The sequence below is a fragment of the Symphalangus syndactylus genome, chromosome 14 (assembly GCF_028878055.3).
Source record: "Symphalangus syndactylus isolate Jambi chromosome 14, NHGRI_mSymSyn1-v2.1_pri, whole genome shotgun sequence".
NCBI classification, from domain to species: Eukaryota; Metazoa; Chordata; class Mammalia; order Primates; family Hylobatidae; genus Symphalangus; species Symphalangus syndactylus.
This window is the reverse complement of record NC_072436.2, coordinates 104,703,010-104,715,262: the sequence shown is the minus strand read 5'-3', so window position 1 is coordinate 104,715,262 and position 12,253 is coordinate 104,703,010. Positions and strand designations below refer to the sequence as shown.

Genomic DNA, 12,253 nt, shown 5'->3' with positions numbered 1-12,253 from the left:
TTGTACTTTTAGTAGAGATGGGGTTTCACCATGTTGGCCAGGGCTGGTCTCAAACTCCTGACCTCAAGTGATCCACCCACCTCGACCTCCCAAAGTGTTGGGATTACAGGCATGAACCACCATGCCTGGCCAATGTTACTTCTATTTAAGCCAAAATTGTGTGAGGGGAGGCTACTTGCTATAACAAGCCCCAACTCTCAGTGACTTATCACAGTAAATATTCATTTGTCACTCAAATCAGAGACCACTGAAATTGAATGAGGTGTGTGTATGTATGTGAGAGGTCCACTTCATGCAGTCATTCAAGGACCCAGGATCCATCCATCTAGTGGTTCCAGACTCTTCTAGTGCTTCAGAGTCCTCTATGCAAAGCCCTGCCGCCCGCCAGCAGAAAGGGAATAAGACAATATGCAGGATTGTGGAGAGGGTTCTGAGGCCAGCCCTGGAAAAGATCCCCATCACTTCCATCCACATTTCATGGCTCCAGCTCACTGCAAGAAAGCTGGTAAGTGTCGTCTAGCTGTGTGTCAGAAATGAAGAGAAGGAACAGACATACTGGTGAGCACCACCATTTCCCACCTGAAAATAGGTAATGAATTTTCATTTGAATGACACAGCAGTTGCATGATATATAGGACATGAGCACAAAATATCAGTATTCTAAAGAACATCATAATACCAGAATTTGCATTCAAATGAGTGATGTCCATTTGCCAGCAGTTACTTGGAAAAGCTGTCTGCTTGTTCCATGGATACCATCAATGCCTACTTTTATTTAAAAACTCTTCTTTTGCTATTTTCTCTAGAACATGTTTTGGTTCTTTATAATACTCTCAACAGTGGTAAATCTTCGTTTGTGGGTGAATTTGATAAAGATTATAAGAAGTAAATTAGAGCCAGTTTGGTGAATGAAGATAATCTGCTTCAGTTTATTATATGTTGGGTCAGATAGGACAATATGTCTTATTTCTCAAGGGACTACCCAAGGCAATTCCAAAACAAACATTATACAAATGTGTATGTCAATGATGTCATTGTTGAAATAAATTGACCTGTATTTCTTAACACAGATGCCACACAGATTTGGGGAAGAATTTCTACAATTTGGATGTATGACTCTTCAGGTTATTGAAAGCACATAGTAGAACAGGCAGTGGGGTAGAAAGAGAAGACAGAGAGGTGGGTAGCACTGCAACAGATGGAAATTCCTCCTCTTCACTATAACGCATGACTGGGTCCTCTCTTCTCAATTTTCTTACACTTGTTTTTTCCAGCTTTCCAGAAAAATGTCTATAAGCACAGGATAAATTTCCTCAACCTGTGGAGGGTCTCGATAATTTATTCCCTTTTATTAGTTCAGTTTTATAAAAAACACTCCTTCTTAGGAGAAATCTTTAATTGAGTACATAACACTTTCTTTAAAAACCACACAGCAAATAATTTGCTAGGTTACATGATTTGGCAATTTGTAAGGTTAAAACATTTGGTGATCCACAGCTAAACTCTCCTAATGTTGAACATTTTAAGGGATGGAATGAAATAATAAATGTGAAAGCAATTTTTTATGTTAAAAAAATTTTAAAGCTTTACAATATAAGGTGCTTTTAAAGCAAGAAGAAATGGTTTTTAACCTGAAGGGCCTCTACACTGGAGAGATGGGAACTTGTATTAAGTGTTTGAGGAAATTTGTGTGAATAAGTTTTTGGAAGGCAATCTGGCAATGCATGTCAAAATGGGCATAACTTTTGACCCACAAACAATAATTTCACTTTAGGTATTTGCCAAGGAAAATAATTGGACAAGTGTTTGAAGATTTGGCTAAAAGGAAATATATTGCAGCTTTGTTTATAATAGTGAAAATGTAAAGCACATAAAACCCCTAAACTTATGTTAATATGGAATCAGTTAAATATAATGCAATATGTACATTCAGTGGAATAATAATCAATGGTAAAAAGGATGCAGTTATTGATTCTAAAGATCAATATGCCATGTATATGTGAAAGTTAAAGCCAATTATGAGGTAAATACATATCCCATTTTATATTTTATACTGTATGGGGAAAATAAACCTTCAAGGATGTGTCACAAATGTTATCAGCGGTTTTATCTCACCAGAGATAAAACCATTATAGGTGATGGTTTTCTTTCTTCTTTTTTTCTTTTTTACTTGTCTGTCTTTTCTCATTTTTTTCCCCCAGTGAGCATGTATTTGTTTAAAAACATACATTAGAAGTAATATTGCATAGAGTGGATTCTGTCCCCATACTGCCTGGGTTTGAAATCCAATTTTTCCTTTATTGGAAAAGTAAGAGACAGTGTCTCGCTCTGTCACCCAGCCTGGAAGGCAGTGGTGTAATTTCGGCTCACCTCAGCCTCAACTTCACAAGCTCATGCAATCCTCCCACCTTAGCCTCCTGAGTACAGGCACACCCCACCATGCCTGGCTAATTCATTATTATTATTATTTTGTAGATATGGGGTCTCCTTATGCTGCCTAGGCTTGTCTCAAACTCCTGGGCTCCAGCGATCCACCCAGTTTGGCCTCCCAAAGTGCTGAGATTATAGGCACGAGCCACCGCACCCAGCCCAATTTTTCCTTTTAAATAGGTGTAAATGTACCTGTAAAATGCAGTACCTACCTCATCAGGTTATATGGAGGATTAAATGTGGTAATATTCTAAGGTAATTAAAAAATATGCACATGGCAAACATATAAATATTTGTTATTCAGTAGTTAGGAAAGCAATAGTCTTATTTCCATTTTGAGAAAATGCTAATCAGTATTTAATCTTCTTATATGCAAATTAGCAAAGAAGACAAGATATTGTCATAGATGTTAGCGATTTTAAATGAGGTCCACAAAGAACAACAAAACTGAAAAGAAAAGCAGCTCACCATTACCCAACTTACTGAATTGAGGTAGTTAAATACACAGGCCCTTAAGGCAGAATAGGACTGGGTTCTAAGCTTAATATCCATACACATAGCTCTGAGACCTTGGCAAGCCACACAACCTCCTACACCTCAGATTCCTCACCTGTAAAAAATGAAGACAACATAAGGCACTAGAGATAATAGAAACCATTGGTCTTACAGGGCTCTTCCATAGATTACTTAAAATAACCTATATGAAGCACTTAGCATGTTGACTAGTAATTAATAAGATCTTTATTAGTGTTAGCTATTACTATTATCATTACCAATTACTGCTCTTTAAAATAAGTCAGAGACCAAAATGGGTTTGAGAAAATATCACAGAGGCTAAAACGCCAAGATGAGACAGACTGTCAAAACAAGGCCAACAGAAGATCCTAAGAAGGAAAAAAAAAAAAAGCAAATATCTGATCCAGCAGATGTTGCACAGCAGTGGATGCTGAGATAACAGAGAGCAGGGATTCCAGCTCAAGCATAAAACTTGAGGAGACACTCAATTAGAAGGACTCTAAAAATAACAATAGAACAGGAGAACAATCATTTTATCCACACGATACCCTGTATGGTTGGTATTCTTGTCTCTGTTTTACAGAGAAGACAGATTCAGAAAGGATAAATACCTTGTTTAAACTTGTACACAGAGAGAGAGAGAGAGTGTGTGTGTGTGTATGTATGTGTGTGTGTGTGTGTGTCAGGATCCTAGGCCAAACATCAAAGAAAACCTGTGTTCTGTGCAGATGTCTTGTAACCCTTGTGGTAGTTCTGCAGCAGCTATCATTCACAAGCAGAGTAAATAAGAACCCACTTAGCAAAAATAAGGTATTACGTGGTGATAATAGAGTTCAAGTTCAGATTCAGAGCCCAACATCCAGATGGTCGAGCATCCAAACTAGGGTCTGTCTATATCACTGCAGTGGCCAAGCCTAGATTAAGTGAGCACCCATATATAGGTGATCCCAGCTGAGGAGACCAGAGAGGTGGCCTAAGAGGGTAAAACGGGCCAGACCTGTTACCTGGTTTATTCGTAGCACTTTCTAATACATATGCAACATTTTCATAACACAACAAGGTTTGTTCTCTTGTGCAACTCAATTCCAAGAGTATGTGAGTCAAACTCAAAGGCAACTTCTACATTCTTCTTTTCATTTCAGGAAGAGAAAATACAAAGTGCAACTCAATTCCAAGAGTATATGAGTCAAACTCAAAGGCAACTTCTACATTTTTCTTTTCATTTCAGGAAGAGAAAATACAGAGAGTGTGACTATAGGTGGACTAGACACTGTATCGGAAAGGCGGGGTCTAACACTACCATTCTGTCTATTGTCCTCTCATTTCCACTTTCTGCTTAGGCCAACAAATGGGCACTTTGATTTTCGACATTTTCAACAATTTATTAATCCCCAGGATGGCCAATAGAGGGCAGACGATCTCTTCTTCTAGACCTCCATCAGAAATACTTCATAATTCCTGGTTCCTTCCAGACCTGTTCCCCAACCCCTCCCCCTCCACCGCCACCCCAAGCTTCGATGACTCCCTCCTGCCCCTACCATCCCTTTCAAGTACTGATTTTGAGGTATTTACTAAAACCAAGAGAGAAGGGCTGCAGACAATAATATTCAAATATCATTTTGACTGTAATTCTTCACTCTCCCTTTTTCAACTCATTCCTGCATGCATTTTTATAAATCCTGCCCTCTCCAATAAGCTGACAAGCTAATTGGGTTCAGAGTTATTTAAACAACTATAATGTAAGATGATAAATGCTACAAGTTGAGGTACTTACAAATGCTGTAGAACAGATAAAGAAGCTCAAGAAGGCTTCCCAGAAAGGGAGGCCTTTCACGTGTGGCTCTAATTCTTAACATTCGTTCATGACTTTCAGGTTCCATTCAATTTCAGGGTAATTCTTCCTAGTCCACTTTCACCCGTGACACCTGATTGTCATCATGTTGGGCTCACCCAAACTCTTTCTGTAACCATAGTCTGGTCTCTGAAGATAAGAAAATACTTTGGTATTTGAGCCTCAATATCATTGCCTCGGTTTCTCACTACCTCATTATCATGTCTCCTGGATCCCAGAGAAGAAAGAGCTGTTTATAACTGAGCTCCTGATTCACACACTGGTTTCAGAAAAGCTGCTAGGACCTTGCAGGTTTCTCATTTGCCACTAGTTACTGGCTTCAAGGAATCCTATTTTCTCTATCGCTTCTATGACTATTAATTCTATGGCAAAGGGCATGTATAATGTAACTTTTTTTTTCTTTTTGAGCTGATACAATGATCTTCGTCTGAAAGAATCTCCCTAGTCCTTTCTAAACCTGACTTGAATTCCTGTAGGAAGTCAACCTTTCTCATTTTGTATCTGTCCATCTACCTTCCAGGTGGTTCTACCTCTGAAGTCCCAGGAACAAGGATTAGTCATCTCCAACTTATCCTTTGCCTGTGCTCATCTGTAGCTTTCCTTAATCCTTAATACATCCCCTTAAAAATAAATAGAAGCTAAACTTTGACAATGTTTATTACCTCCTTCTTTCCTACCCACAGTAGCTTTCTCACTTCTGCCTTTTTCTCATCACCTGACCTTGGCTTTTCCTGCAGGTCCTACAATGTTATCTGCTACATTTTAATGTCTTTATATTTGCATTTGAACAGAAATACAGATAACCTCCTCTGCAACAGTGGAAGGGATCTTTTAACACAGAGCAATGATGACAGTTCGTTGGCAAATCCCACAGTGAAGTGCTGGTGCCTTGTTCGGTGACAAGAAAGAATAATGTTTAACAATGTGTGTTTTATTTTTCTTCAGTTTTGTTTGTTTGTTTGTTTTTGAGACAGAGTCTTGCTCTGTCGCCCAGGCTGGAGTGCAATGACACAATCTCGGCTCACTGCAACCTTCACCTCCTGGGTTCAAGTGATTCTCCTGCCTCGGCCTCCTGAGTAGCTGGGATTACAGGCATGCGCTACCACGCCCAGCTAATTTTTGTATTTTTGATAGAGACAGGGTTTCACCATGTTTCACCATGTTGGCCAGGCTGGTCTCGAATTCCTTACCTCAGGTGATCTGCCCAGCTTGGCCTCCCAAAGTGCTGGGATTATAGGCATGAGCCACCATGCCCAGTCTCTTCGGTTTTTCTAATAGAAAACCTAGCATATTTTAAATGATTTTGCCACTTAACACTTATTATGGACCCAGAGGGTATGAGGGCCTTTGGAGATCACCTAATCTGACTTCCCACACAGCTGCAGGAATTATTTCATTGCAACAACTCTTTAAACCCCTCTAGAAAATGCAGTGCTCACTCCCCTTTTCCACGGTTGAACATCTTCCTCATGGCCCTATAATAATCAGTGATAATTAATGAGCCTCTTCCTCTCCTTGCACAAAGAAATATGATAGGAGAAATGTTTAGCTTGCTGATGCCCATCATGGGGGAATATTCCACTGGTAACTCTGGCTTTTGGGTTCAGGATTAGAGAGAGTGGTTAAACTAAAATATTTATCATAAGTATAAATTTGTTCCACAAACATAACATTTCAAAGGTAGCTTTGTCTCCTCTTTCCTTGCACTGCCAGCTATTAACTTTCGGTTCATTAGTCACGATTTTCAGAATCCACTTGGCTGCCACCTTCCTGCAGCCAGACCATCTTGGATCAGAGGGTGGGCCAGTCATTCCCACTTCACACCTGCCACGGGATCGATTCTTTCCCCCCATTGACCACAGTCACTTTTTGTCAATTAATTAATGTTATTCACTTGGTACCCATCTTGTGAATGGTAGGCCACTACGGAGCGGATTACTACTTCATATCCCATCAATGACAGAGCCATCATTACGAGAACCTTTTCTAACAACCACTGAAGAGAAACCATCACCACACTGTGCGTTTTGCATCACTACCGTTGCTTCTTTACCTGATTTATCACAAAGACTATGTACCACACATCTTCTTTATTAATGCATTGACAATCAACGAAGACAGTGAAAACCCACCACTTCTGTCCGTGAACTGAGAAAGAAAACGGCAATGTCATATGGCATTAATAATGCATGAGACCTACGGGTGTAGTGTCATGTCAAGGCGTGTAGTAATCCAGTCTTCAGCCTTACTCCAGGGAGAAAGATTCAGCTTTGTTACTTTCCAGTCACTCCCTCCCGTAACACAGCACCTTGGCACAGACAGCAGAGCGACAAAACCCAGAATGAGGACAGTTAAAATTCAACTCAAGCTACAGCCATCCCAACAGTCCTCCCCAGCTCCCGCGGAATATTTACCAAGACCGTTTAAAGCACTTAATTAATTCACTTCAGCTTCGCTAGAGAGGTCTCAGGGTTCCCGAGACTCCATTACATAATATCTTTTACAAAGTCTATTCCCAGCTCGAGTGGAAGATGGATTCTCATCCAGTGTGCGGAGGTTTCTTGCCTTTGCTTCCCTTTCCCGGAGTTCGACCCGGCGATACCCTCCCGAGGCTGCAGCCATCGCCCCGGCCCCGAGCTTCTGGGGTCCCCGCCACTCTTCGAACTCCAATCTGGCCCCGAAGGTGCAGCCGCCTCGCCCTCCTGGCTCCAAGGCCGGCCGCTGCGGCCACGGTGCCAGCGGGCGCCCGGGACACCGCGACTCTCGCTGCTCGCTGGGTGCGCCCCAAGCTCATCCGCAGCGCGCCCGCGGTGCCGGGGCCAGAGCCGCGGCTCGGTGGCAGGGCCGGCTCGGTGCGCCGGGCTCGGGGAGGAGGAGACCGGGAGGAGGAGGAGGCGTGTGAGGGAGGGAGGAAGGGCCCGGCCGCCCGAGAGGGGGAGGGGGAGGCGGAGGGGGCCGGCCGGGCCTGGGAGGGGGCGGGGGGGCAGCCAATGAGCGGCGCGCGGCACGGGGGGGTGGGGGGAAGGTCTGGGGGAGGAGGTACGATGGGGGAGGGCGCAGCCCGAGCGGCAGAGGCTCTAGCCATAAACAAGCGCCCGGAGGAGCGGCGCAGGAGTGAGGCGAGCGGGGCGCGCGGAGCGGACGCCGCGGATCTTGTGCTGCGCCACCGCGCCCACTCGGCAGTTCGGGAGGCGGGGACCGGCCGGGAGGCTGCGCCGCTGCGGGGCCGGCCGACTCGGAGGAGGAGAGGGAGGAGGCGCCGCCGGCCCGGGCTGGAGCCGAGCGCAGCAGCCGCCGCCGCCGCCGCGCCAGAAGTTTGGGTTGAACCGGAGCTGCCGGGAGGAAACTTTTTTCTTTTTTCCCCCTCCCTCCCGGGAGGAGGAGGAGGAGGAGGAGGGGAAGCCGTCGCTGCCGCCGGCGCCAACGCTCGTGGGCTCGGGGTCGGCGCGGCCCGCAGAAGGGGCGGGGGCCTCGCCCCGCGAGGGGAGGCGCGCCCCGGGGGCCCCGAGAGGGGCGGTGAGGACCGCGGGCTGCCGGTGCGGCGGCGGCGGCGCGTGTGCCCCGCGCAGGGGAGGGCGCCCGCCCCGCTCCCGGCCCGGCTGCGAGGAGGAGGCGGCGGCGGCGCAGGAGGATGTACTTGGTGGCGGGGGGCAGGGGGTTGGCCGGCTGCGGGCACCTCCTGGTCTCGCTGCTGGGGCTGCTGCTGCTGCTGCTGGCGCGCTCCGGCACCCGGGCGCTGGTCTGCCTGCCCTGTGACGAGTCCAAGTGCGAGGAGCCCAGGAACTGCCCGGGGAGCATCGTGCAGGGCGTCTGCGGCTGCTGCTACACGTGCGCCAGCCAGAGGAACGAGAGCTGCGGCGGCACCTTCGGGATTTACGGAACCTGCGACCGGGGGCTGCGTTGTGTCATCCGCCCCCCGCTCAATGGCGACTCCCTCACCGAGTACGAAGCGGGCGTCTGCGAAGGTACGGCCGCCCGCTACGGGCCCCCTCCCACCTGGCCTGCGCCGCCCCCTCGGCGCTGGTTGTGCCGCACAAAGTTTGGCCGAGACTTTCTGGAGGAAAGAGGGCTCCGCAGGAGGAGGGGCGGCCGCCGCCCCCCGGAGAGTGCCTCCGCGGCACTGCGTTCCCTCTCCCTGCTCTCCGACGCTTCGCAGCCGCGGGCGAGGTTGGGTATGGTGGGTGGGGGCGAGCGAGTGGAGGATCGCCCCTGTCCCCGCGCAGACGCGCACACGTGTGGCCGTTCTTGCTGGGACTGGGTGGCCCGGCCTTGCACCCCGAGGTGGGGGCGCCGCGGGCGGGGGGCACTGCGCATTCTGCCGCGCGCGAGCCCCTCGGGGAGCCCGGCCCTACCGCCCTCCCCGCACTGGCGCAGTGTGGCACCGTGAGCTGCACACCGGCCGCGAAAGTCCTTTTTCGGTTGGCGGAGGAGACGTGTCTCCAGCTCGCACTCCCCGAGTGACTCTTTTATTATTTTTTCCTTGAGCTCTTTCTTCACCCCCTTTCTCCTCCTCCGCACATAAATCAGTTTCAGCCTCGGAATATGTCAGCCCAGGGGAAGTTACACACGGTGGTTACTCATTTATTTGCCCATTGAAAACGGTCAAAGGCTTTCGCTCCTGAAAGGAAAAGGGGGTGGGGGTTGCACCTGGGAGTGAAAAGTTGTTGCTATTAGTGGCTGCTTTTTAATGTCAGATAGATATCCGTGTGTTTCCTATCGTGTTGCCGGTTCCTCCTTTTTGTTTGTTTGACAGCGGAGATTGTTCTGCTGGCTTCTCCAGCACGTATTGTGCTCCGCGGTGTCGAGATTGACGGAGGGAGAAAGAGATTCGATTAGTGGAGTCTTTCTCGTTGGGGAGCCAATGTTAGTGCGTGTTGGCCTTAATCCCTGCCCGCTTGCCACGGCCTTCGGGGTGCCTGGTCTGGTTTGGGGTCTAGAGCGAGGCAGTGAGTTATTTTGATGTGGCTAACGGGGGCAGGGTTCGGTGAGCATCAGTTAAAAGTGGGATCCCTGCTCGGGCTGACGTTGGGCTGATGATGCTGTTCGGGGGCATCCTGGCGAGTGAGCAGAGCGCACGCAGCAGCCTCGTTTCTGGGGAGGCGGCGAGGAGGGACAGGCGCCCTCTGCCCGGCGTGCCTTCCTCACTACTCACAGCCAGCACAGTCCAGGGAACGGTTTATTCTGAAGCATCTTTGTGTATGTTTGTTTAGTATGCTGGGATACTGAAAAAGGAGGTGACAGCCTTAAGGATAAAAACGGATCTATTAAAAGGCTTCAGTGCTGTGATTCTCTCTAAATACACACAGACACACACATAGGTACTTATTTATACCTGTATAGTTTTGGGGTTTGGACAGTTCAGGAAAATAGGGGAGGCCTTTCTGGTTTGGAAGCTAGTGGGCAGTGATGAGTGAAGGGAACTCTTCTCAGAGGGGAGGGACTTGCTTTACTGCACCCATAAGACATTGGCTTAGAAGAAGAGTTCATTTGCCTGAAGTACAAAAAAGCCTCTCACCTGGTAGTGTCCCCTTTTATAACTTGTTTTTATGCCTTACCTCAGGAAAAATGGCCATGAGATTAACTTCTGATACCATTTTATGTGTTTTGACTTTGGGAATTCTGAATGACCTAGACCAAAAGATGCATCCTTGAACCCTGCCGCTTCAAGTTTATAACTTAATGCTGCCTCTCGTAAATCTGAAAAGAACAAGCGACATGAAACACAGTTAAATGCAGTGGAAACTGCCGTGCCCCAAGAAGGACTTTTGCAGGTTCTGAAGATTCTAACCCTTGTTTTGTTTCTTCTCAGTCTGTTTCTGGTGAAGGAAATGCTCAGGGAACATTTACAGTAATCGAATGTTTTGGCAGCCATATCCCATGTCACAGTATAGAGTTATTTTGGCAGTTTCGTGAGGCTTTCATTCCTCTGAAATGATGTGATCACTCATAGCTTCCTTTTTTCTGGTAACACCCTGTGTGCTTGGTATTCGCTTTGAAATGCTTGGAAGGGTTTGTTGACATGATTATATCTCAATTAGTTTCTCTAGAAACACTTTTTATTTTGCAGGCCTGTTTTCAACTATCAATATTGTGTGTCCAGGGCAGTTCCTTTTTAAAAAAAAAAATACTGAAAACAGCAGTCAACTTGCATTCTAAATCTGTGAAACCAAAGTAAGGACAGTGTTACCTGGCATGATATAATGGTTGGGTTTAGACAGATGTTTTGAATCGTGTGTTCACAATTTCAGTGTTTTCACTTAACGACAAGATTTATGGAAAGCGTGGGATAAGTGATACCCCAACCGCCCCCCCCTCGCCATTTTTTAAAAAAAGAGGAGTCTTTAGATGTCAGCAGTTACCTAGAAGGTATTGATTATCTCTTGTTTTTCTGTGAGTTTACAAGAAATTTCGGAATGGCCAGTGTTTCCCTCAGTTTCCATTTTTATTCAGAAATTCACCTGGTGAAGCATGGTTATCATAACTAACATGAATAGGAATCAATATATTTTATTCATGTTAAAGTCTCTTGCTGCAATTTTTGCACTAAAATGACCCCTACTGGTTGTATCTGTTAATGAAAACTCTTGAAAACTTACTTAATTGGCTACATTGTAAAAACATATTGCATGGTATAGAAATATTATCATGACTAATCTCCCTGCTTTCGATGACATAATTTAAATACAAATTATATTCTCTGTTTGCCAACTCGCAGTAATTTTTAGCTGTGTTTACTCTCATACTGGCTTTGTAGGGGGAAAAAAATTACGTTCTTAACTGCAGTTCACAAAATGAGTTAGATAAATCATGGGCAGAAATGGGCCCCTTTCAGCTTGTGGCTCACTGCCTTAGGTTTTTAAGGCATGCTGGCCCAGTTGGCTCTCAGTAAAAGTACATTGAATAAATGGAAGAACAATCCTATCCATAGAAAGAATGCTGAAGGAAAAAAAATATTTTCTGAATGATTAAATAATGTGATGAGTTGTGTCCTGTGCACCATGTGAGATGTACACTTGGATTTTTCAGCATTGTTTAGATTGTTATTAAATAAATTCTAATTGAATTATTCCTTTTGTGATGGGGGCTGGGGGTGGTAAGTGCATTTGAAAAAATGAGCATGGAGCCTGATACCTAAAAGTTTTTCCTACTTTCTGTCAGTCTAGAAAGTGCTTTTTGGAACTTGGGAGGGTGCAGGTCTCTTTCCTCTTTCCATTCATCTGCTAAGACCTCCTGTTGCTCTTTGCAGCATCCTAACTGGCCTGTTTTCTTGGCCAGGCTGCCTGCCTCCAGGAAAATCACCTAGAAGCCAGAGAAACAAGTGTGGATCCTGAACCCCTGAGAAAGAAATCGGGATGGAAGACATCTTTGGAGGATCGAAGGCAGAGTTTTGAAAAATTAATGAAGTGAGATTTTCTAGAAAGAAGATTTTGATTGGACAGTGAGAATTATATTTTG

At 45.9% G+C, this 12,253-nt stretch overlaps 1 protein-coding gene across 6 annotated transcripts in view; it reads left to right on the top strand.

Annotated features, from left to right (window-relative positions):
* The first annotated feature begins 7,884 nt into the window (after positions 1 to 7,884).
* CRIM1 (cysteine rich transmembrane BMP regulator 1) overlaps positions 7,885 to 12,253 on the top strand; it is a 196,626-nt gene continuing 192,257 nt past the window's right edge. For 4 of the 6 annotated variants that reach the window (XM_055240689.1, XM_055240686.1, XM_055240688.1 and 1 more), the window contains exon 1: positions 8,351 to 8,763. In XM_055240689.1, the coding sequence (XP_055096664.1) occupies positions 8,430 to 8,763 (334 nt within the window). In that variant the 5' untranslated portion in view covers positions 8,351 to 8,429. Of the gene's footprint in view, positions 8,764 to 12,253 lie in introns of all 6 variants that reach the window. The other 2 variants (XM_055240690.2, XM_055240685.2) reach the window with 2 other exon arrangements.